Below are 26843 nucleotides of genomic sequence, written 5' to 3' on the forward strand. Positions count from 1 at the left end.
CATGAGGAAGTCTTGTGGAGCTTTGCAAGTGGACTAATCCACCCAGCTCCTTCACAACCAGACAAAAAGAATGATTAAAAATATGAGATCCATAACCTAAGCCTTAACAAATGTGCAGCTGTGGGGTAGGCCTTTGCTCATTCAGACAGTGCTCAGCATCAGCTTGTAAGTGGCTGTGTGGACACTCTTGCCAAGTTGCTACCTAATCGATCAGCCATCATAAATCATGGTTTCTTCCCCTAAAGTGTTTATTGCATTTCTCAAGATTTGCTACTCAACGAGGAGCTGGATAGCATCTGCCTGGCAAGGCTGTGGTACTGTAAAGCTCCATTGGTGTAGACATCTTGCAGAGAGAATACTACTAAATAATACTCAAAAAAGGAGAACTGTAGAAGTTCCTCAAACACTAATGCATGTCATTTTTAAAGGACTTTATTCTGAATACTCGCCACAGAAGAAGATACATGCATGGAAGAATCCAGCTAATATATATTTTCATTGTGGTATTTGGCCATATGAATTTTAATTGTACGTGAAGGAGCAAGCTGAGGTTGAGGCTGATGTAATAAACTTGGGAAGAAGGCAGTGGCTGCAGCAGAATTCCATGAGAAAGTCTTATTTTGTCCTTGATCCAGCAATAGAATGAAAGGGTTGGGGGGGGGGTGATGCTACTGTTACTACCCCAAGGGGACCATTGCAGATACAATGTGCTTCAAGGCACAGCTTCCAGAGGAACGTTTCTCAGCCTTCCTCCCTACCCCCACCCCAGGACACAAACATTTGTATATTCTATATATAATATTCGGAATAACACATAAGATGGGTGCTTTTGAACCTCACAGCTGGGATACTATGCTGTCCCATCTCTTTAACTTCCAGATTAATAGTTTTGTAGGGTAAATAATTGAAACTCAAATACTTTGGCCACCTAATGAGAAGGAAGGACTCACTGGAGAAGGGCCTAATGCTGGGAAAGATTGAGGGCAATAGAAGAAGGGGACGACAGAGAATGAAATGGCTGGATGGAGTCACTGAAGCAGTAGGCGTGAACGTAAATGGACTCCAGAAGATGGTAGAGGACAGGAAGACCTGGAGGAACGTTGTCCATGGGGTCGCAATGGGTTGGACACGACTTCGCAATTAACAACAACAACAACAAGGGTAAATAATCTCTTTAATATTATCTATTTTCCCCTTGTTTGGGGAGCATACTGTTTTCCTCTTACTAATAAATCAGACAACTTCATTCACTTCTAGCTTTATGGAGGAAGTTCCTAAATCACTGGAAAACTGCACATTACAGGAAACTCCATACCCTCCTCCTCCTCCTCCTCCTTGCATACCCAGGCAGCTTATCCTGAAGATTAATTATTATCGCTGATGACAACTGGTGCCTTAGTTAAATTGCTCTGGTTTCCACTTCCAGATATTCTGTTTCTTCTACCACAGCTGGCTTTGATTGTGTATTTTGATACTAAGCTTATGTTTTGTGCACCGCTTGTAATCACATGATGCTGCTTGCATCAGAAGATTTGTCTTGCCTGAATGACCATGCTGGCAGTTATAATCCAACACTTCTGGAGGGCACCACGTTGGGGAAGATTGTCATAAGTCAATGGCCCCTATGAGGCTCTACCTTCTAGCAGAATATCCCTGTAATGCTAATGCAATGATTATGATCGTTGCCTTCCAAAGAGTTCTTATTTTCTCATTCTATAAGGTCATCACATGGAATATTTTCAGGCATTTGTCCATAATTAAGTGAACCATGAGTTAGTCAATCCAATTGTGGGTGGATTTGCATGAACTATCAAGCCAACAAATCAGAGAGGTTTTTGCATGATACGCAGCATAAGAAAATGGTTAGCTAGTTTGCAGTTCCGTGTCCTGAAAATCATTTCTTTTGTTACTTTAAAATCCTTTCACTGTTCCCCCCCCCACCGGGAAATAAGGAGGCCAATTAATAGCAGTAGCAATAGCACTTATACCGCTTCATAGTGCTTTATAGCCGTCTCTAAGCGGTTTACAGAGTCAGCATATTTTCACCAACAATCTGGGTCCTCATTTTACTGACCTTGGAAGGATGGAAGACTGAGTCAACGTTGAGGCAGTCAGGATTGAACTGCTGGCAGTGGAATGCAGAGTTAGCCTGCAATACCGCATTTTAATCATTCTGCCACCACGGCTCATTTTATAATATTACTGGATCATTCCTCACCTGTTACCTTAGAGTGGAGCTTTTGCTTCCAGAGATGAAATGTATTCCTCCTTATATACAAATAAAAGTCAGTGGACATATAATCTGCTTTAATCATTATCACCTGATGTATGCTACAGTATGTCTTGAATATTTGCATCTGGATTCTGAGGTTGGCTTCATCTGTGAATGTACACATACCTTGAACACAGTGTGGCTGTCTGCCCTCTCTTGCAGAAAAGTGGGCGGCCCATTTATAATGCAGATGCAAGTCACTTCAAATTCACAAGATCAGAATCTTCTTCAGGCCCCTGTGATATGACAGCTGTCACTGGTTGAGTGTAAATTAGAATAGAATAGAGCCGGAAGTGACCTTGGAGGTCTTCTAGTCCAGCCCCCTGCTCAAGCAGGAGAATCTATACCATCTCACACAGGCAAAAAGTTCCACTGGTTGATTGTCCTCACTGTCAGGAAGTTTCTTCTTAATTCCAGGTTGCTTCTCTCTTTGATCAGTTTCCAACCATTGTTTCTTGTCCTTCCCTCTGGTGCTCTGGTGAACAATCTGGGCCCCTCTGCCTTGTGGCAGCCCCTCAGTTACTGGAATACTGCTATCATGTCTCCCCTATTTCTTCTTTTCTTTAGACTAGCCAAACCCAAGTCCCACAGCCATTCTTCGTATGTTTTGGTCTCCAGGCCTTTGATCATCTTAGTTGGCTCTTTTCTGAATTTTTTTCCAAACTCTCAACATCTTTTTGTGATATGGTGACCAAAATTGGCTGCAGTATTCCAGGTGTGGCCTTACTAGGGCTTCATAAAGTGGTACTAATACTGAAACATTTATTTCCCTGTATTCCAACTCGGATTAAACTACAATAAGCTTTCCTTTCCAAGGGCCATAGCATCTTGGGATACAGGTAGTCCTCGACTTACAAATGTTCATTTAGTGACCATTCAAAGTGACATATGACCGTTTTTCACACTTAACAACCACTGCAGCATCTCCATGGTCATGTGATTAAAATTTGGATGCTTAGCAACTGATTCACAGTTATGATGATTGCAGTGTCCTGGGGCCATGTGACTCCCTTTTGTGACCTTCTGACAAGCAAAGTCAAAATGGGGAAGCCAGATTCACATAACCGTGTCACTAACATAACTGCAGTGATTCACGTAACAACTGTGGCAAGAAAGGTCATAAAACGGGATGAAATTCACTTCACAAGTGTCTCATTAGCAACTGAAATTTGCTTGGGCTCAATTGTGGTTGTAAGTTGAGGACTACCTGTATTCAGCTAGTAAAGACTGAGCTTCTAGCCATTAGGCTGAAGGTACATATGAAGATCTTGCTTTCTCAGCTATTCGGTTTCAAAATTGCTTAAAGAAATGGGAGAGTGCAGCTGATATATATGTGACATCAACCTGACTTCCATCATACTGTCCCTGCCCCAATCCTCGATGACATTAGGGCAGAGTTCCCCCCTCCCCTTCAGAAATTCATTATCTGTGTAATGGTCAATTTGGCACCGCAAGAGCTCATCATGACAGGCTCCATCCATATTCAAGCCCCCAGGAAATTGAAAAGGCATGTACACTCTGAAGCACAAAAGCAAAGAAGTAATATCGATCCCTTATTCAACACAGCTACCCAAAACAAACAACCGCTGATTCCATCTCTTTGAACTCCACACTGCGCTTACTTTTGATTTCCTAGGTTTAACCTGTAAATCCCACTGAGCTTTAACAAAAGAGCTTCAGCCAGCTGAAATGCAACCTTTAGTTTTTAATTAGAAATGCAAACAATCTTGCAAAGGAGTGTTAACATTTAAACAAATAGCATGGTGTAAAAACCCCTTTTAAAGAGAAAGAATATTCACTTTCAGATTTATTATTTTTCTCATTCTTTGACTTCTTCTGTGTTAACCTATCAGACACAGAAGTACAACTTGAAAGCCTTATTATCACCTCTTTCACCTGTCAGAACAAGGCTGTCATGGAGCTTGGCACATTAACAGATGACATTATCACTACCTCTCTGAAAAATATCCCAGAGCTGCAGAACATAAGATTCCCATTCTGCTCCATCATGGCTTACCAGGGGTAAGCAACCTTGGCTCTTTTGTGACTCATGGCCTTCAACTCCCAGAATTCCTGAGTCAGCTATGCTGATTCAGGAATTCTAGGAGTTGAAGTCCATGAGTCACAAAAGAGCCAAGGTTGCCCACCCCTGCACTAAAAGAATAAAGTAAACAAAAATATGTTTAATATTGCTTATATCTTGATGGAAAAGATCCATTTTTGCCAACTCAGTAAAAGTTAAACTTTTTTTGGGAGGGGGAAGTCGCATAGTTAAGTGAACACAATGCATTGTAAAGAACTACATGGGTTATGCAACCTAGGTACTTTCTAAAAAATATTAGCAAGCCAGGATTAAAGGTCAGGATATCATGGCGATGGATGTATTACATAAAATGTAGCAACAGCCACTGAACTAATAGTAGACCCAACTAAAGTACTGCAAATTCTCTGCTCTATCCTAACAGCTAATAGGGATTGCAAAGCTTGCTTTTAAAGTTGCTCACCATGGTGGCATTTTGTTGTTGTTGCAGCTATTGATCCAGGAAAGGTAGCTCTTAACTATGCTTATCTTAATTGGCAATATAGAATGGGTTAGGACAAAGATAGGCAACCACGGCTCTTTTATGATTTGTGGACTTCAACTCCCAGAATTCCTGAGCCAGGAATTCTGGGAGTTAAAGTCCATGAGTCATAAAAGAGCCAAGATTGCCTACCCCTGGGTTAGAAAGTCTAGCAAATATCCTGGTTGGCAATAGTGGCGAATATCTGTAGCTCAGATGTAGGATGAGGGTGAAGTTTCGTTCGCCAAGCTTGTGGGTTGGTTTCCGAACGTCAGTGACACAGATATCCCCTAAACGCTGCTGAAAATGTTACCTAGCCTGTTAACAAAACATTCAGAAACCAACCCACAAGCTCAGAGAACGAACCTTCACCCTCAAATATCCTGATTCTTGGGAAAAACTGACTGCATGAAACATGAATAGGGTAGCAGAGTTTCAGATTTAGAAGATGTAGATCACTGTCCACGTGGTGATGATGAACTGCATTTCATAAGGCTACTAGGATGCAATCTGGACAACCTTGCATTAATATTGATTAATGATTTGATAACAGTAAAGAGAAATTTAGGTCTCCTTTTGTCTTTCCTCTTGACTCAGAGGTCTGGAGCAATAGATAGGTTTAGCAATGAAGTGACTGAAGACCTCTATTATCTAAGTACAGTATATCCTTTTCTTAATGGAAACCAAAGCAACCAAACCAAAATGAACTGCAACAAAAAGTTGCAAGGCAGAGTTGTGTTGTTCAGGGCTCTGGCAATCCAGCCAGGCATAAACTCTAAACTCTGCACCTCATTCCACCTCCCCTTGTACATTTTTTTAATATTATCCCAGCAGCCATTGTATATGTTTCACTCCTACTGAGCAGATTTCAGGGATCTTCTTCAAATAAGATTATTTCAACATTCTTTTGCAGATTTCTCCAAACTTGCCAAAATCTTTCTGCCTAAAGGTTAGCACCATTCCAATTGTGTAAGTAGCACAAAAGATGACTGGGTAAATTTGCTCTCTTCGTACAATTGACTTTTACTCTGCTTCATTAACAAAGGAACAAGTGGTACTTTCCCTGGCAATTTAATGCAGAACAAGATTTTAAAAAGAGAAGAGATAGTGATTAGTGGCTGCAAGCATTTTCTCTCTTATCCCTGTTTCCAGTCTCACTTAGTTGCTCTCCCTAATGGCCTTGGGCTGGAAGGAGACAAGTTTTGACAGAAGGCCAGAACCACGGGTTTAGCTATCCATCAGAACCTGTTCCTTGGAATGAGGTGTGTGTATGTGTGTGTGTCTGAGTGAGTGTCTGTTTCTGCTTCACTTGCTCTCACCAGCCTGCCTCTCCCAGGTTCCCCCTCCCCTTTCATCCCCTTTCTCTTGCTCTGCTTCTCATACTTTTATTTGTTTTTGGGAAAACCTCATCCTGCTTTGCTGGCTGCCTAAGCATTACTGCTGCCTGAACCTGAATGGTGATGGAGGAGAGTTGGCAGCAACACAAGGGGAAGGATGGGCTTGCAGTGACTAAAAATAGTCAATGTGAGTTGGGCACCTCTCAGCAGGTCTAGGACAATTTGCTGTGGCTGACTCGCCCCAATCAACGCGCCCAGGACAACTCACTGTGGCCAATTCACCACAGGACAACTCGCTGTGGGACAATTCCGCATGGGATAACTCAGCAGAGGGACAATGGAATTGCTACAGGTCTTGTCGTGTTTTAGGTTTGAACCTTCTCAAGTTAGAAGTCTTCAAGACTGGAATAAGCTGCAATTCTACTTGTCCTTCTCCTGAGTTATTCCATGTTGAATTGTCCCGCAATGAATTGTCCCATGGCGAGTTGGGACCGGTAACTCAGTTGCTAAGCAACATCATCACTAGGCGGAAAGTCATGTGACCATGATTGGACTTACAGTGCATTCAGAAAGGATTGAGACCCCTTCCAGTTTTGTCAATTTTCTTATGCTGCAACCTGGTTCTACGGTTGTTGAAATTCATTTTCTTTTCTCAATCTACACTCAGTACTCCGTAATGACAAAGTGAAAACAATATTTTAAAAATTTAGGTTGAATTCAACAACTGTAGAATCAGGCCGCAGCATAACAAAATTGACAAAAATGAAGGCGGTCTGAACACACTGTATACTTTTATTTCCCCTTTGGTTATTAAGTGAAGACATAGGGTCATTAAGCAAACAATTATGTGAGCACGACTTATAATTTTACTTCCTCCTTCCATATTGTACAGTATTAGCTCTGCTTGACTCAAGCGAAAATACATGCCAGTTATGAAGTAAGCAAATAGCAATCATATGACTGCAGGATGCTGCGATGATTGTAAATGTGAGGACTGGTCACATGGTTATTTTTTTCACAGCATCATAACTTTGAATGGTTGCTACATGAGGCAGTCAGTAAATGAGGACTAATTGTACTGAAATGAATTTTATCACACCTGTGTGGGGAAAGGTACAAGGCACCAGTTTAATGGGGTATCTGATAACTGACCTTGACTATGAACTGAAGAGGAGAGGAAGCCTACATTGTGTAGAATTGTCCTTCAGGAACGAGGCATTTGCTGGGCGTTATTAAGGGCACCTAAGTGTAATTGCTTTCCCTGTGGCTCAGTGTGGTGACTTAATGATTGAGTATATTGTGTACATCTAAGCAATTGGGTTAATTCAGTAACATGATTCAGTTAACCATGAATTTACATTTGGTACAAGGTAGCTGTTTGCTAAAGCAGAGGGAGAAGAAATAGTTCTTTGAAATAATAGCAAATACTTGTAGCTCGGGTTTTAGATTTTGGCTGTGGTTTTTTTCTCCAAGATTGTCTTAATATAATTTCGAAACATTTCATTACTAAAAGCAGCGGCACTTAGATTTATATACCACTTCATAGTGCTTTACAGCCCTCTCGGAGCGGTTTACAGAGTTGGCATATGGCCCCCAATAATCTGGGTCCTCATTTTACTGACCTCGGAAGGATGGAAGGCTGAGTCAACCTTGAGCCCGTCAGGATCAAAGGAATCAAACTCCTGGCAATGTGAGCAGAGTTAGTACTGCATTCTAACCACTGCGCCACCATGGCTCCTTTTTATTACCTTTCCCTTCTAGATGGCAAAGATGTACCTATAGATACATGTACCTAAAAAGCAGTTCTTTTGCCATTATAGGCTGATGTACTCAGCAGCAAATCAGGATCTCCCTGTCCTAGACGTATAGAAACTTGCTCAACCTCTGGCCCTGAACCCATCATCTTTGACCTCTCAGAAGTGCAGAGGTCGCATCACAGGGAAGAAGAGAGGGCCAACAGGGAAGGCCTCTTCAAAAGAGGCTGGGCTGCATTTATGACCCACAAATGCTATGTCGCCTTTAGGAAGGAAGAGGAAAACTTATGAGAGAAACAGAAGTGAGGGCTGCCCTCAGGAGTTTGATCCCAGCCGCACTTGAATTTTCCTCTTTGTCTTTGCCTAGTCTTAGCCGAAACAGGAGACTGCACAGAGATGTAATTGTATCGTTCGTCTGGTAAATTTTGCGTCCTCATTTTTTCTGGAGTCCAATCAAAGGCTGAAGGGGAAGAAAAAAAAAAAATCAAGCAAAGCTTGGCCAGCCCCATATGTGTGGATGGTTCAGTATCCAGCTTCGTTCTTTCTCTACTTAGCCTGAGGCTTAGATGCTTTTCAGAGCCTTTCTGACGCTGCCATCGCTTAAACCAGCAACAAACTCTATTAGCTGCTACTGCAAATTGGATTTGTTCAACGCGATTGGATTTTGCTTTCGGCGTGTGTGGCTTAGGTGGGGGTGGGGGGGGGAATGGAGTGGGAGGGCAATCACAAATAATACTGAATGTTGCATTTCTCTCCCTAGTCCAAGCAGAACTGTCATCTGTTCTTACAGGGTGGCAGGAAACTAGAGATTTAAGGGAGCAGCAGGAGACAAACACATGCCACTTTTTCACGGCAGACTTGTTAGATGGTGGGTCATTCCCCCCCCCCACTTCTCCTTCTTGCTTTTAGAGCTAAAAGACAACAGCTGTAGGAAATGTGACCCATCTCGGGAAGAAGGGCCATCAGTTGTAATAACTGTAAAACGGGAGTACAACACAAGCTGCAGTCCTAGCTTACTCTAATGTTACAGTTGTGTAGCTGACTATTTGCACTATATTTACATATACGATTGAATCCCAGTCCTGCAAGACTGTCATGTTTTTTCCTATGGCAGTGTATTAAAAAATTGCTCATTCAGTCATGGCAATTTCTTTATTCACCGCTCTTTCTTGTGTGCGGGTGCACTTTTGAGTCATGCAGCTTTCTGACTCCTGCAGCTTTCTTGACAAGATTTTGGAAGTGGATTGTCTACTTATAGAATAGAATAGAATAGAGAGTAGAGTAGAGTAGAGTAGAGTAGAGTAGGGTAGGGTAGGGTAGGGTAGGGTAGGGTAGGGTATAGAATAGAATAGAATAGAATAGAATAGAATAGAATAGAATAGGGTAGGGTAGGGTAGGGTAGGGTAGGGTATAGAATAGAATAGAATAGAATAGAATAGAATAGAATAGAGTAGGGTAGGGGAGGGGAGGGGAGAGGGAGAGGAGAGAAGAGGAGTGGAGTGGGATAGAATAGGATAGGATAGGGTAGGATAGGATAGGATAGCTGGAAGGGACCTTGGAGGTCTTCTAATTCAACCCCCTGCTCAGGCAGGAAACCCATTTCAGACAAATGGTTGTCCAATCTCTTCTTAAAAACTTCCAGTGAGAAGTGACTGGCCCAAGGTGTCTCAGTTGGTTTTATATCAAAGGTGGGACTAGAACTCACTGTCTCCCAGTCTCTAGCATAGCACCTTAGCTGCTAGGCCAAACTAGCTCTCTCCTTCCTCTCTGCTGAGGGTCAAAGTTTGTTCCAAAAGGCAGGAACCAGAATGAATAATGAACTGGAGAATCGGATTGTTAAAAACAAAGGCCAGATTTATATTACCTGGCAGCCTTCAGGTAATGAAAATGGCACATCAGGGCACTTGGTATATTACAGATTTGCAGAATAACCAAGAAGATATTATGGGAAGTTGTAATGTAATAAACTATGTATATGGCTTAGACATCAACCATGGCTTGTTGCACTAACCGTGGTTAGACAAAATGCAGCTGAGCCTCAGGTCTGGATTCAGGTCACCGCTTAGGTTGATTTGGGATGTCAGTTCGGAGTCTTAGCAGATTTAAATAATTTTTCCTGTGTAGGAGCAGAGCTATCATTTTTTTTTCTCTGCAAGGAAATTATCTTGGTGTGAGGAATGATCGAAGGCATGTGAGGATTAGGTGAAACAGAGGATTAAAAACAACTGCAGTTTTACCTTACTGTAAGTATAATTCCTAATCACTTCATGTCCTGTAATAGTACAGAATTAAAGGAAATCCTTGAAAGAAAGCCTGAGTTGAACTGAGGGCTAACAGGATAGGAGAAAGGTAAAGAATCCCTTCAGTGGAGCTCAGCTCCTGGCAGCTTCACATATTTTCTTAGAAAGATTTCCTGGTGGTCTCCTATCCGAGTACAAATCCAGTTTGACCCTGCTTGTTGTTGTTAATTGTTGTTGTTAATTGCGAAGTCGTGTCCGACCCATCGCAACCCCATGGACAACATTCCTCCAGGTCTTCCTGTCCTCTACCATCTTCTGGAGTCCATTTAAATTCACACCTACTGCTTCAGTGACTCCATCCAGCCATCTCATTCTCTGTCGTCCCCTTCTTCTATTGCCCTCAATCTTTCCCAGCATTAGGCTCTTCTCCAGTGAATCCTTCCTTCTCATTAGGTGGCCAAAGTACTTGAGTTTCAACTTCAGGATCTGGCCTTCCAAAGAGCAGTCGGGGTTGATCTCTTCTAGGACTGACCGGTTTGAACGCCTTGCAGTCCAAGGGACTCGCAGGAGTCTTCTCCAGCACCATAGTTCAAAGGCCTCAATTCTTTTGCGCTCAGCCTTTCTTATGGTCCAACTTTCACAGCCATACATTGCAACTGGGAAAACCATGGCCTGGACTATACGCACTTTTGTTGGCAGGGTGATGTCTCTGCTTTTTAGAATGCTGTCTAGATTTGCCATAGCTTTCCTCCCCAGGAGCAAGCGTCTTTTAATTTCTTGGCTGCAGTCCCCATCTGAGGTGATCTTGGAGCCCAGAAAAATAAAATCTGTCACTACCTCCATTTCTTCCCCATCTATTTGCCAGGAATTGAGAGGGCCGGATGCCATGATTTTGGTTTTCTTAATGTTGAGTTTCAAGCCAACTTTTGCACTCTCCTTCTTCACCCGCATCAAGAGGCTCTTTAGTTCCTCTTCACTTTCTGCCATTAGAGTGGTATCATCTGCATATCTTAGGTTGTTGATATTTCTCTCGGCAATCTTAATTCCAACTTTTGATTCATCTAGCCCTGCCTTTCTCATGATGTGCTCTGCATATAAGTTAAATAGGCAGGGCGACAGTATACAGCCTTGCCGGACTCCTTTTCCAATTTTGAACCAATCAGTGGTTCCGTGTTCGGTTCTCACTGTTGCTTCTTGACCCGCATATAGGTTTCTCAAGAGACAAATGAGATGGTCTGGTACTCCCATCTCTTTAAGAACTTGCCACAATTTGTTGTGATCCACACAATCAAAGGCTTTTGCATAGTCAATGAAGCAGAAGTAGATGTTTTTCTGGAACTCCCTAGCTTTCTCCATGATCCAGCGTATGTTGGCAATTTGATCTCTAGTTCCTCTGCCTCTTCGAAATCCTGCCTGTACTTCTGGTAGTTCTCGATCCACATACTGCTGGAGTCTAGCTTGTAGGATTTTAAGCATAACTTTACTAGCATGTGAAATGAGTGCAATGGTGCGATAGTTTGAACATTCTTTGGCATTGCCTTTCTTTGGAATTGGAATGTAAACTGACCTTTTCCAATCCTGTGGCCACTGTTGAGTTTTCCAAATTTGCTGGCAAATTGAGTGTAGCACTTTTACTGCATCGTCTTTTAAGATTTTGAATAGCTCAGCTGGAATACTGTCACCTCCACTAGCTTTGTTGTTGCTCAGATTTTCTAAGGCCCATTTCACTTCACATTCTAGGATGTCTGGTTCGAGGTCAATGACCATCTCATTGTGGTTATCTGGGATGTTAAGCTCATTCTTGTATAGTTCTTCTGTGTAGTTTTGCCATCTCTTCTTAATCTCTTCTGCCTCTGTTAGGTCTCTGCCATTTTGGTCCTTTATCATGCCCATCTTTGCATGAAACGTTCCCTTCATATCTCCAATTTTCTTGAAGAGATCTCTGGTCCTCCCTATTCTGTTGTTTTCTTCTATTTCTTTGCACTGTTCATTTAAGAAGGCATTCTTATCTCTTCTAGCTATTCTCTGGAATTCTGCATTCAATTGGGTGTATCTTTCTCTTTCTCCTTTGCCTTTCGCTTCCCTTCTTTCCTCAGCTATTTGCAAAGCTTCCTGAGACAGCCATTTTGGTTTCTTGCATTTCTTTTTCTTTGGGACGGTTTTAGTTGCCACCTCTTGTACAATGTTGCGAACTTCCATCCATAGTTCTTCAGGCACTCTGTCTATCAGATCTAGTTCCTTAAATCTATTTGTCACCTCTACTGTATATTCATCAGGAATATGATTTAGTTCATACCTGAGTGGCCTAGTGCTTTTCCCTACTTTTTTCAATTTAAGCCTAAATTTTGCAACGAGAAGCTCATGATCTGAGCCACAGTCAGCTCCTGGTCTTGTTTTTACTGACTGTATAGAGCTTCTCCATCTTTGGCTGCAGAGTACATAGTCAATCTGATTTCTATGTTGACCGTCTGGTGATGTCCATGTGTAGAGCCGTCTCTTGGGTTGTTGGAAAAGAGTGTTTGTTATGACCATCGTATTCTCTTGACAAAATTCTATTAGCCTGTGCCCTGCTTCATTTTGTTCTCCAAGGCCAAACTTGCCTGTTATTCCGGTTATCTTTTGGCTTCCTACCTTAGCATTCCAATCCCCCATGATGATAAGGACATCATTTTTTGGTGTTAATTCTATAAGGTGCTGTAGGGCTTCATAGAACCGGTCAATTTCATCCTCTTCAGCACCAGTGGTTGGGGCATAGATTTGGACTACTGTGATATTGAATGGTTTGCCTTGGATTCGAATTGAGATCATTCTGTCATTTTGGGGATTGTATCCCAGTATTGCTTTTCCTATTCTTTTATTGACTATGAAGGCTACTCCATTTCTTCTGAGGGATTCTTGCCCACAGTAGTATACCTGATGGTCATCTGAGTTAAATTCACCCATTCCTGTCCATTTTAGTTCGCTGATTCCTAAGATGTCAATGTTCATTCTTGTCATCTCTTTTTTGACTACGTCTAGCTTGCAGAAAGTCTGAATGCATCTTGACTATGGCCTAAAGACAGTGAAGGAACAAATGATAGCCACCACGGGCCACATAGGCAGAGGCTTCCAGCCAGCCCTTCTGTCTTTAAAAAAAAAAAGCATACTTTAAAGGAATTAAGGAACTGGCCTAGAGTGTTCCAACAGATAGGAGTGGAGCCACAGGTGAAGAAGGTTGTGGATAAGTGGGGCAAACTCTCCCTGCAACATGTCAGAGGGGTGGTATTATCCATCCCATCTTCTTTCTTTCAGACCAAAAAGACCACTCTTAGTCATAGCTAAGAGTGAGACTGAACACTCTTTGCTGCTGTCCAGATTTTCGCAGGCCAGATCTGATAGCTTTCCTGCTGATGCAACATGCTGGCACTATTGTGCCCCCAAATAGCACCTAGTACTATTACTACTGCTGCTGTTCCCCCAAATTGCAAGCTACATCTGCAAGCCCCAGTGTGGATGCTGGTGCTTTAACTAAAGATTAAAGTTGCTGGAGCTTTAACTAAAGATTAAAGTTGAAATTTTGGAGAGTCTCTGAAAGATTGGCTTTGGGGTCACTGAGTTCTGCTTATGATCCTAGATCTTGAAGTGGAGGAAGCTAAAGAATCCAGAGAGCTTAGAATCTTAAGTAAAATAATAGAGAGAGTTAGGGATGGAGTTCCTTGGTGCTAATTATTTATTTTTATTTCTATTTTAAAAGAACTGCAACAAGGAGGAAATCCTGTTGGGACTGAAACAGCAGCTCTAGAGATAGGTTTCTGACAATGTTTTCACACTGTATTATTTTCTAATCCAAGTTACCCTTTCTCATATCTGTGGTTGGTTTTTGCACATGAGGGTGGGGAAGGCTTTGTGCCTATGTTTCTGACACCCAGTAGACAAAGAACAGCTTTAGAAAGAATTATTCTGATAATTCTTTCAAAGCTGATAATTTCCATCAGAAAACTGTGGGGTGAAGAAAGTGTAGAGTTTCCCTCCCAAATAGGAATGAAAATGGGGAATCTCTCCCTACTGTAGCAACAAAACACATCTGGTAGAGGAGTAAGTGACCATATGCGCCAGTGGTGTGCTGCAGCTGCCAAAAAAGCCAACACAGTGTTAGGCTGCATTAACAGAGGGATAGAATCAAGATCACATGCAGTGTTAATACCACTTTACAATGCCTTGGTAAGGCCACACTTGGAATACTGCATCCAGTTTTGGTCATCATAATGTAAAAAAGATGTTGAGATTCTAGAAAGAGTACAGAGAAGAGCCACAAAGATGATTAGGGGACTGGAGGCTAAAACATATAAGGAACGGTTGCTGGAATTGGGTATGTCTAGTTTAACAAAGAGAAGGATGCGGGGGTGACATGATAGCAGTGTTCCAATATCTCAGGGGCTGCCATAAAGAAGAGGGAGTCAAGCTATCTTCCAAAGCGCCTGAAGGCAGGACAAGAAGCAATAGATGGAAACTAACCAAAGAGAGAAGCAACTTAGAACTAAGGAGAAACTTCCTGACAGTTAGGACAATTAACAAGTGGAACAACCTGCCTCTAGAAGTGGTGAAGGCTCCAACACTGGAAGTTTTTAAGAAGAGACCAGACAGCCATTTGTCTGAAATGGTATAGGGTTTCCTGCCTGAGTAGGGGGTTGGAATTGATGACCTTCCCTTTCAATTTTATTATTATTATTATGTTCCCTACTCCTGCAGTACCCAGAGAAAAGGAAGAGGAGGAGCAGGAAGTGAGTGGGGGAGAAGGCGGTGCCTTGGGGCTAAATTTTGAGTAGCGTTTGGGATCTGCACTGTACAGATAGTCCTAGAGTTATGAGCACAAGTGGGACCAAAATTCCTGTTGTTAAACAAGATGTGTCGTGCCCGATTTTACATCCTTTTTGACACCATTGTTAAGCAAATTAAGAGAACCATGTGATCGTTAAGCGAATCCAGCTCCCTCCATTGACTTTGTGCTTGTTGAAAGCTAACTGGGAAGGTGACAAAAGATGATCACATGACTCTGAGCTGCTGCAGCTGTTGTAAATACATACCAGTTGCCAAGTACCCGGATTTCATAAATATGACTGTGGGGATGCTGCAGTGATTGTAAGGGTGAGGATTGGTTGTAGGTCTCTTTTTTTTCAGTGCCATGATTATAACTTCGAATGTTGTAAGATAAGGACTACTTGTAGCCTGTTTGTTGGTCTGTCTCTTGTCTGTATTTATGTTTTGTGATTGGAGCCAAAGAACCCACATAGGGAAGACACAATTTTGGCACCCACAAGCATTCCATCAACAGACACATCGACCTGCAGCTAGCTGATAAACCCCTCAGAATCCAAATCAGCCGCACAGCTAAACAGAGACAGCACCGATTCTCAACCAACCCACACAAGCCCTCTCTCCTCCCCTCCAGCAGTTCACCTTCCAATGGTCCTGACCTGAGGTAACCGCCCCATCACAAGACCCATCACAAGCCTCTCACTGATGACTCACTCCTGACCCATCACAAGACCCTTACCTGACACACCCACATCTGAAGCCCTTATAAACAGAAGAACACTGACCCTGACATCCCCTAAACCAGTGGTCCTCAATCTTTTTAATGCCGCGACCCCAACTGGTCATAAATCGAGGACTACCTAACTGGTCGTAAGTTGAGGACTACCCAACCGGTTGTAAGTCGAGGACTTTCCCTGCCTGGGAGCACCGCGCATGCGTGGTGCCGCCCCTTGCGCCGGCCGAGGCGTAGCTGGCAAGGGGCAGCGATGGCGCAGGGCAATCACCGGCTGGGCCAACAGCTGACCCAGCCCAAGGGAGGTAAGGCACCCGCCGGGCCCCACACACGCCAGCAACTCTCCCTGCGCCCACCACCTCCCACCTCCCACCCCTGGTTCTCTTTTACCTCAGCAGGAAGGGTGGAAAATTCCAGACAGCTCGCCTTCGCTGCAGACAACTTGCAGCACCGTTTGCAGAATGGGACTTTTGGCGGGCTTAGCAGGGCAGAGACAGCCTGGACAATTCCTATTGATTTTTGAAAGCCAATAGAATTAGACTCTATTCAAGAGAGTCTATTCTATTGGCTTTCAAAAGCCAATAGAATAAAAGGGAGTAGCACAGCTAAGGAAAAGGGGAAAAAAATGGCGGACTGCGTTGTTTGGCGACCCCCGTGAAATGGTCGTTCGACCCCAAATGGGGTCCTGACCCACAGGTTGAGAACCGCTGCCCTAAACTCTGCTGAAGAGATTACCTAGCCTGGTAACGAAACGTTCAGAAACCAACCCATGAGCTGGGAGGACAAATCTTCACCTTCATCCTACACCCGAGCTACAGAGATTCGCCACTATTGCAAGATACAATTTACCCAAAGGTGAAGATTGGTTTGAAAGAGAATCATGCAATTATTATGACTCCCAGTGTCTCTGGGTTGTTACGGTCTGCATATCCACACCTCATGTTGCTTCTGAGAAAATGGTCTTGCAGGTTTTCTCATGTTCTTCCCAGAGAGCCTGTGAGGCAAGAGCGTGAGACAAAAGAGAACTAGCTGGTGTTATGTCTGTTAACAGATGCAATACCTGTCTCAAACCACTTTCAACTCTTTTTGAGACAGTTTAGCAGTATGCAAAAAATATAGAAGTGCACGAGTAATGTGGATGCCTATGCAATACTTCTCATGACAGAGGATACAAAAGGTATTTAAAGGGCCAGTGCTCTGACAGATGAGCACAATTCAAAGTGCACTGAAGGTGTCCCCCTGAATGGAGACAAAACCTTTGCAGCCAAGTTGCCAAGCTCGGAGATCAAACCAGCAGCCCAACTACCAACCCGAGCTACTAATATTCAAACCCATCTCATACAAATTTATGTTGAACTCCTAATGAGGCCCAGATAAGTTCTGTGAAAATGTGATACATTTGCAGACTAAACTGGATCACCTGGGACTCCTTTCAGAATTGGTGATGGGCAGTGTCCTCTCCAAGAATTCAACCAACATTATTAGTTCCAATATCTAGGTCAATGATGGTGAACCTATGACACACATGTCAAGAGTGACACACCATGTTTTGGGTGACATGCCAACATTCACCAACACCTGGCTATATTCTTAAAACACATCCTATTCTTGCACATGTTTTGGAGGCCTCTGGACCCTCCAGAAGTCACTTGAAAGGACTGTGGACTTCTGCAGCCTCCAGAACCTCTGAAAATCATACAAAAATGAGGTATGCTTTTGTGTGTTTTTTGGAGGCTGCAGAGGCCATGGAAAAGCCTTCTCCTAAGCCACTTCGAGAATGAAGGCCTTATGCAACCCGGAACTGCCGCCGAGGCCTGTCAATAGAAAGAGAACACAACCTGAGGGTAAGTAGTGTGCAGCAGATCCTGGGAACCACACACATGATTCGACTGTATGTTTTTAAACAAATGAATATGTAAAGCATTGCTTTTCTTTTATCTGGGGGGGGGATAGTGAGTCAAATTAGGCATTTTTCAAATTTTGGACACACCATACTCAAAAGGTTCGCCATCACTGATCTAGGTGCTGGGACTGTCCTGTCTCTGTGGGAATGGTAAAACTGAGCGTGGGAGGCAGGAAACACCACACATCAAGGTCAAGAATATTTGTAGGAAGGGAAGGAAAAATACTGAACCAAGAAGTTTGCACAAATGGGATCACAAAGAATGTGCTTTGTGTCACATTGTCTCTCCCTCTCTTCCCCCCTCCTGCCCTCCTGTTTTTTTTTTTTTTTTAAATAAACAAGTTGTTTGTCAGCTCAATATTTAGGGGCATTTCCCAGAGGTAGAATGGGTCACTGTGCACTTTTGATTCTGGTGGATGAGCTGCAGATGTTGATTGGTGATCTTTGCGGTTGACACCAGCAAACTGCAGAGGCAGGGAAGAACAGCTGCAAAGTTATCTTGGCTTAGGCAGAAGCTTAATCGAGAACGCTTGGAAGGCTGACATGTTCTGCCTGACAAGAGGGCAGAAGATGTGGCTGTGCCAATGACAAGTCCAGTAACTTTCCTTCAACATGGCAGGAATAGGGAACTGACTCAACGTGAACAGTTTCAGCAGTCTGGACGATCCTTCTTCGGGTCTTTGGAGTCCATAGTCATGGCAAATAACTAGGGAAGAAGGTATTATTCATGAACAACAAATCCTTTTCTGCACCTTGACAGGTTACTCTGGTGTGAGGCAATGAATATTTTCCCTTAAAATGCACTCCCTAAATCAGTGTGTCTCAACACTGGCAACTTGAAGTTGACGTTCACACATCTTTAATCTGCCGGGGTTGAAAAACACTACCTTAAATCCTCACACACTTAACTCCCAACCCTTCCTTTCCATATCTGCCAAGGTTTTTCCAGGATTAATTATCGGACTACTAGTTTTATGCTGGGGTGCTCATTGTAGACCTGCACCTACCTACCTTGTACTGGTCACTGGGCCCTCGATTATTCCATGATTCTTGGTTTGTCTTCTCCCAGCTGGAAAAAAAACCCAAAATGAAGTTATATATAATGAGTGTGTCATCTGGAATTCACAACTGAGCTGCTCCTGGCTCTGTGGCTTATAAAGCTTTTATCCCCAGCCTGGTTTTGGGAATTCTCTCGCAATGAAGATATCTTGATCAGAAAGACCATTAAGGGGACCTGGATTCACCAACCCACCCACGTGTTATAGTTTGAATTCATGTTGATACTTTAAGCATTAATAAAAAGAGGCCCTAGTGTGGGCAAAATGGGTGTCATATAGCTACAAATGGTGGACTGGGACCAAGGAGACAATTATAGTCTTCACTCAGTCACCATTTCTTACTGCAATCTGCATCATAGGATTGTGACAATAAAACATCACTCTTTGTTCTGTGAGCTGTCCTGAAGTGTATGTGGGGGGATATAAATGTATGAATACATTTTTTAAAAGGGTCATTACTATGAGCCCCTGTAGTTCAAATCTTCCACTTTTAAGGGGAACGAATGATTTAGGTAAAACCCACAAATATTCTTCTGGCACTTTAAAAATAGCAAATTTGAAATAGTCTAATTTTTACGGACAATGGTCTGCTTTATTAGTTCCATGGATTATTATCCAGAGACAAGAGATATACTATACTGCCCATTCTTACAGAGACTGAGACATAAACTGGATTTTAGGGGGAAATAATGTTGTTTTTATTGTAAGGTTTTAAAAGCTTCCTGCTATTTTAATTCTGTTGGGTTGGGTTTTTTTTTAAAGGTTCTGAACTAATTGTTTTATAAAAACAGTTTATATAAGCCATTTCAGAATGATAGGAAATGGGGAATAACAAATAAGTACATTTTTTAAAAACCTTGTACAATAATTAAGCCAAAACAATTATGAAAGTTACATCCGCTGCTGGCACTGTTCATTTTATGCAAAGCTGGGTTGTCTGGATGCTCTTGCAAGATTACTCCCTTTGTTTCTAAAACTATTAGTGGGCAAATATAAGAGGTAAGATGACAGCCATCAATGGAAAGATAAAGTAGCCTTTTCTTTTTGACCCATGCTGGCTGAGCATTATGGGAGCTGAATCCAATGAATTGGGAAGTTGGATTAAAGTTTGATAGGCTCCAAGAATAAACCTTAGGCCCACATGATTTTGCACGCTGTAATTATTTTTCATTCCAGAATAGCCCTGAGAAACAGGATATAATAACTTAAGCTGATAAACATTCATTTTATATCTGAATCTGTACAAAGTTCACTTAACTATGTTTTATTCTAGCCACTCAGTTTCAAATCATGGATTCTGAATCCAACTGGCTGGTTTGAATAAAATGCAATTAAGATTAACTAGTGCCTCTAGGCAAGTTGATAAACGATGGTTAATTGAAAACAGACATGGGAAGTTAGAGTCACTCTGAATTGGTTTGTGGTAAAAAAAAAATGACCTTATTTCTGCTGCAGAATATGATTGTGTGTATATCTGTGTGTGAATGGAGAATCAGCACTGGATAATACTGTATATGTATTTGCAGCCTTCTTCTCCAGCCAACCTACCATGTGGAGCCCACAACCATAAAAAGATTGAGCTTGGACACATCCGTGTAGTTTTCTTGGCAAGAATATATGAAATTGGTTTACTATTGTCTCTTTACAGGATGTTTTTAGGACTTTCCAGTCTAGGTTACAGTCCTGGGATTGTCTGGTCATCTTCCATCTAGGGCTCACCAGGTCCAAGCCTGCTTAGCTCTTTCAGATCAGCCAAGATGGGCTAGCAGTAATTAATTCAGCTATTTTGAGATAAAAGGACATGAATTTATCTGCAACCTCATTTGGCCAGAGGAGTCTCGTGAAAAAGTCCTCAATGCCAGATTACAAAATGGCTGCTGTCAAGGGCAAGTTGCCATTTATAAATGCTGCTTGTTGCAGCCTGAGTTTTCCTGGGCTTGCCTGCTACTCTACTTGGTATTAGACCACATTTAATTTAGGGTCCTCAGTAGATTTTGAGTCAGTTACATCATTTCCAAGACCAGAAGTGCAGAACCTCAAGTGTATCTGTTTCCTGGAAGATCTTCCTTCCAGGCCAATCATGTTTCCAAATAGTCAGGAATGAGGTAAAGGTGCTTTGTACCCATTCAGAAGTCTGATTTTTTTAATTGTGATGGGAAAGCATGGACTGGCAAGCCTCATGATTGTGTGCACCCACCTTAGCATATGATTTTTTTATTTGACTGCATGTGTCAGACCATCTCCCAAGTATCACTGTAGATGGCATAAGAACATCCCTGGGTTGGGCCCAAGCCCTGTTACCCTCCCCTACCTAACCTTCCTTTCTTCCTTTGGAAACCCCCCACCCACCTTTCTTGATAAGCAAGGAAATCTGAAGCATTTGCACGGCTTCTTCCATGCCTTTCAGTGAATGACAAACGGATATACTGGGGACTTTGGTAGGGAGGCTTATCGTCACATTCTTCATCCCAGTTTGAAAGCACAATGCATAATAAGTCACTGTATAGATCAGGGGTAGTCAACCTTGGCTCTTTTATGACTTGTTGTTAATTGCGAAGTCGTGTCCGACCCGTCGCGACCCCATGGACAATGTTCCTCCAGGTCTTCCTGTCCTCTACCATCTTCTGGAGTCCATTTAAATTCACACCTACTGCTTCAGTGACTCCATCCAGCCATCTCATTCTCTGTCGTCCCCTTCTTCTATTGCCCTCAATCTTTCCCAGCATTAGGCTCTTCTCCAGTGAATCCTTCCTTCTCATTAGGTGGCCAAAGTACTTGAGTTTCAACTTCAGGATCTGGCCTTCTAAAGAGCAGTCGGGGTTGATCTCTTCTAGGACTGACTGGTTTGAACGCCTTGCAGTCCAAGGGACTCGCAGGAGTCTTCTCCAGCACCATAGTTCAAAGGCCTCAATTCTTTGGCGCTCAGCCTTTCTTATGGTCCAACTTTCACAGCCATACATTGCAACTGGGAAAACCATGGCCTGGACTATACGCACTTTTGTTGGCAGGGTGATGTCTCTGCTTTTTAGTATGCTGTCTAGATTTGCCATAGCTTTCCTCCCCAGGAGCAAGCGTCTTTTAATTTCTTGGCTGCAGTCCCCATCTGAGGTGATCTTGGAGCCCAGAAAAATAAAATCTGTCACTACCTCCATTTCTTCCCCATCTATTTGCCAGGAATTGAGAGGGCCGGATGCCATGATTTTGGTTTTCTTAATGTTGAGTTTCAAGCCAACTTTTGCACTCTCCTTCTTCACCCGCATCAAGAGGCTCTTTAGTTCCTCTTCACTTTCTGCCATTAGAGTGGTATCATCTGCATATCTTAGGTTGTTGATATTTCTCCCGGCAATCTTAATTCCAACTTTTGATTCATCTAGCCCTGCCTTTCTCATGATGTGCTCTGCATATAAGTTAAATAGGCAGGGCGACAGTATACAGCCTTGCCGGACTCCTTTTCCAATTTTGAACCAATCAGTGGTTCCGTGTTCGGTTCTCACTGTTGCTTCTTGACCCGCATATAGGTTTCTCAAGAGACAGATGAGATGGTCTGGTACTCCCATCTCTTTAAGAACTTGCCACAATTTGTTGTGATCCACACAATCAAAGGCTTTTGCATAGTCAATGAAGCAGAAGTAGATGTTTTTCTGGAACTCCCTAGCTTTCTCCATGATCCAGCGTATGTTGGCAATTTGATCTCTAGTTCCTCTGCCTCTTCGAAATCCTGCCTGTACTTCTGGTAGTTCTCGATCCACATACTGCTGGAGTCTAGCTTGTAGGATTTTAAGCATAACTTTACTAGCATGTGAAATGAGTGCAATGGTGCGATAGTTTGAACATTCTTTGGCATTGCCTTTCTTTGGAATTGGAATGTAAACTGACCTTTTCCAATCCTGTGGCCACTGTTGAGTTTTCCAAATTTGCTGGCAAATTGAGTGTAGCACTTTTACTGCATCGTCTTTTAAGATTTTGAATAGCTCAGCTGGAATACTGTCACCTCCACTAGCTTTGTTGTTGCTCAGATTTTCTAAGGCCCATTTCACTTCACATTCTAGGATGTCTGGTTCGAGGTCAGTGACCATCTCATTGTGGTTATCTGGGATGTTAAGCTCATTCTTGTATAGTTCTTCTGTGTAGTTTTGCCATCTCTTCTTAATCTCTTCTGCCTCTGTTAGGTCTCTGCCATTTTGGTCCTTTATCATGCCCATCTTTGCATGAAACGTTCCCTTCATATCTCCAATTTTCTTGAAGAGATCTCTGGTCCTCCCTATTCTGTTGTTTTCTTCTATTTCTTTGCACTGTTCATTTAAGAAGGCATTCTTATCTCTTCTAGCTACTCTCTGGAATTCTGCATTCAATTGGGTGTATCTTTCTCTTTCTCCTTTGCCTTTCGCTTCCCTTCTTTCCTCAGCTATTTGCAAAGCTTCCTCAGACAGCCATTTTGCTTTCTTGCATTTCTTTTTCTTTGGGATGGTTTTAGTTGCTACCTCTTGTACAATGTTGCGAACTTCCATCCATAGTTCTTCAGGCACTCTGTCTATCAGATCCAGTTCCTTAAATCTATTTGTCACCTCTACTGTATATTCATCAGGAATATGATTTAGTTCATACCTGAGTGGCCTAGTGCTTTTCCCTACTTTTTTCAATTTAAGCCTAAATTTTGCAACGAGAAGCTCATGATCTGAGCCACAGTCAGCTCCTGGTCTTGTTTTTACTGACTGTATAGAGCTTCTCCATCTTTGGCTGCAGAGCACATAGTCAATCTGATTTCTATGTTGACCGTCTGGTGATGTCCATGTGTAGAGCCGTCTCTTGGGTTGTTGGAAAAGAGTGTTTGTTATGACCATCGTATTCTCTTGACAAAATTCTATTAGCCTGTGCCCTGCTTCATTTTGTACTCCAAGGCCAAACTTGCCTGTTATTCCGGTTATCTTTTGGCTTCCTACCTTAGCATTCCAATCCCCCATGATGATAAGGACATCATTTTTTGGTGTTAATTCTATAAGGTGCTGTAGGGCTTCATAGAACCGGTCAATTTCATCCTCTTCAGCACCAGTGGTTGGGGCATAGATTTGGACTACTGTGATATTGAATGGTTTGCCTTGGATTCGAATTGAGATCATTCTGTCATTTTGGGGATTGTATCCCAGTATTGCTTTTCCTATTCTTTTATTGACTATGAAGGCTACTCCATTTCTTCTGAGGGATTCTTGCCCACAGTAGTATACCTGATGGTCATCTGAGTTAAATTCACCCATTCCTGTCCATTTTAGTTCGCTGATTCCTAAGATGTCGATGTTCAGTCTTGTCATCTCTTTTTTGACTACGTCTAGCTTGCCTTGATTCATGGATCTTACATTCCAGGTTCCTATGGAGAAAAAATCTTTACAGCATCGGACTTTCCTTTCACCACCAGATATATCCACAGCTGAGCGTCCTTTCGGCTTTGGCCCAGTCGCTTCATTCTTTCTGGCGCTACTAGTACTAGCCCTCTGCTCTTCCCCAGTAGCATATTGGACACCTTCCGACCTGAGGGGCTCATCTTCCAGCGTCATATCTTTTTTCCTTTTAGTACTGTCCATGGGGTTTTCATGGCAAAGATACTGGAGTGGTTTGCCATTTCCTTCTCCAGTGGATCACATTTTGTCAGAACTCTCTGCTATAACCTGTCCGTCTTGGGTGGCCCTGCACGGCATAGCTTATAGCTTCATTGAGTTACGCAAGCCCCTTCGCCACGACAAGGCAGTAATCCATAACTGGTGGACTTCAATTCCCAGAATTCCTGAGCCAGCTTAGTTGAGTTGAAGTCCACCAGTGATAAAAGAGCCAAGGTTGACTACCCGTGGTATAGATTATTGTAGTGCTCATCTGTGAGAGCCTAAAATCAGGAGCAGCATGGTGGCACCTTTTCAGAATAACAGATGTGATTAAAATGCATGAAGCTGGTACATTTTAATAAAGTTTGTTTGTCCTACCACACTCCTGCACAAGTCATAGCTATGCAATAAGTTTGCCATATATTAGAGTGGCTTGCACATGAAATTGTGGGAATATGTTATTCCTCACAAAATTTGTTTCTGAGCTGGGATCAAGGAAACAGGCAATTGCATGAATTAAGTTTCTTATTTTTCACCCAAGAGTGATAACAGGAAGCTGTTAGATGGGCAGCTGCAAAGACCCTCTCCATCCAGCACAGATTATATATTTTATAATCTCCCCTCTCCTATAGAATACCACCCCTTATTCACTCACTCACTTGCTCCCCTCGTCACATCATCCCATATAAGGAACTTCCTTCCTTGCCAAGGCTTCTAAGGTTTCTAAGAATAATTATCTAAGGAGAATCCTTGAATCGAGGTAGTCCTCAATTTACAACCACAATTGAGCCCAAAATTACTATTGTTAAGTGAGACATTTGTTAAGTGAGCGTTGCCCCATTTTATGACATTTCTTGACATTTCTTGTCACTCAACAACCGGGATACTAACTTATCAACTGCGGTGATTTACTTAACAAAGTAGTAAATCACCGCAGTTGATAAGTTAGTATCCCGGTTGTTGAGTGAGTTTGCTTCCCCATTGATTTTGCTCATCAGAAGGTCGCAAAAGAGGATCACATGACTTCAGGACACTGTAACCGTCATAAATATGAACCAGTTGCCAAGCATTTGAATTTTGATGATGTGATCATGGGGATGGTGCAAAGGTTGAAAGGGTGAAAAACAGTCACTTTTTCCAGTGCTGTTGTAACTTTGAATGGTCACTAAATGAACCGTTGTAAGTCGAGGGCTACCTGTACCTTATCTCATTTTTCTGAGTAAATTTTTTTCAAGGTTTGTGAACAATGAAGACCAAGTCAGCCTACAAATATTAAAGCAAAAGGAAATGTAGTTTCTGAGCCTTGGTAAAAGTATAAATGCTCAGATGGACAGTGATTAATATACGTTACTTAAATATGTAAGGGTGTAGGTCTATAGATATGTTGTATATAGTATTTTTAAATGTGTGTTATGTATGTTTACACTTTGAGAGCAAGCAACTAAATTTCATTTTTAATGTGTGCCATTGTACCCACAGTAAAAAATAACAATAAAGGTTATCTATCTATCTATCTATCTATCTATCTATCTATCTATCTATCTATCTATCTATCTATCTATCTATAGATAGCCAAGGGAAATAATCAAAACAATTAAAAAACGAAAATTAGAATATTTCGGACATGTGATGCAACACCCAGAAAAATACGGCATATTCCATTTAATCCTCTAGGGAAAGATTGAAGGCAAACGAGGTCCAGGCAGAAGAAGAACATTGTGGCTTCAAAATCTAAGGGACTGGTTTGGACAAAACTCAGCAGCACTTTTTTGTGCGGCTGCTGATAAAAACATGAGCGCCAACATGATCGCCAATGTCCAATAACGGATATGGCACAACAACAAGAAGAAGATCTATCTATATAGTATTCTATTATTATATATTAAAAATATTGTACTGGAAGAAGAAAACAAGAGCAAATCTAGCCTAGTGGACATTTAACCTCTTCCCACAATTTGTTTTCCTGTTAACCAAGATACACAGAGGGCAACTGAAAGGCATCTCAGAGTTTCTGCTCCATGGACCTATCTTGCTGTTTTGGGGGGATAATGGGTGAAGCAGTCCTGCCTCCCCTTCCCCCTAGCAATCTCAGACATGTCAGTGTTGTGTTGCTGCTTTGCTGCTGACACTGGCTCCGTAGTAAGTAATGCAATGAGCTAACAAGATTATGGTTGTAAGCCACAATCTGCCAAGTCTTGTTACAATCCTTTTCCTTCAACTATACTAACTATATAAGCAATGTAGAGAGAGATTTTATTTTTTATTTCTTTTTGCTCCAAATTGCCTTTTGAGGTGTAAAAAATATTAGAAGTGAACAAGAACACAATTGGAAAATCATTGTCCCAAGTCATGGGGAAAAAACGGTCATTTCTGCAGAGAAGCAATTTGCAAGGTGGTTCAAAAGACCCTGGCAATTAGTTCATCGCAGTCCTACCGAATGTTTAAAGTCACTTAAACTGAGTTTATTGCATAGTAAGCATGAAATTTGCCAAATTGTTCTTTTTTTTAAATAAAAAATCATCTTGAATGCTCTTTACCATACTCTAATTTTTCAAAATTATATTTTAGTGAATCCTGAGCTAGTAAGAACCTCCATGCTG

General features: G+C 42.2%; 1 protein-coding gene across 1 annotated transcript in view; it reads right to left on the reverse strand.

Annotated features, from left to right (window-relative positions):
* Positions 1–16359: 16359 nt before the first annotated feature.
* LOC120310210 (cytochrome c oxidase subunit NDUFA4-like) overlaps positions 16360–26843 on the reverse strand; it is a 50542-nt gene continuing 40058 nt past the window's right edge. The window contains exons 3-4 of the mRNA XM_039348362.1: positions 18606–18663; positions 16360–18300 (exon numbers count right to left, since the gene is read on the reverse strand). Of these exons, the coding sequence (XP_039204296.1) occupies positions 18244–18300; positions 18606–18663 (115 nt within the window). The 3' untranslated portion in view covers positions 16360–18243. The remainder of the gene's footprint in view (positions 18301–18605; positions 18664–26843) is intronic.

This window comes from Crotalus tigris, unplaced genomic scaffold, assembly GCF_016545835.1.
Source record: "Crotalus tigris isolate CLP2741 ecotype Arizona unplaced genomic scaffold, ASM1654583v1 scf7180000018146.467361, whole genome shotgun sequence".
NCBI classification, from domain to species: domain Eukaryota; kingdom Metazoa; phylum Chordata; class Lepidosauria; order Squamata; family Viperidae; genus Crotalus; species Crotalus tigris.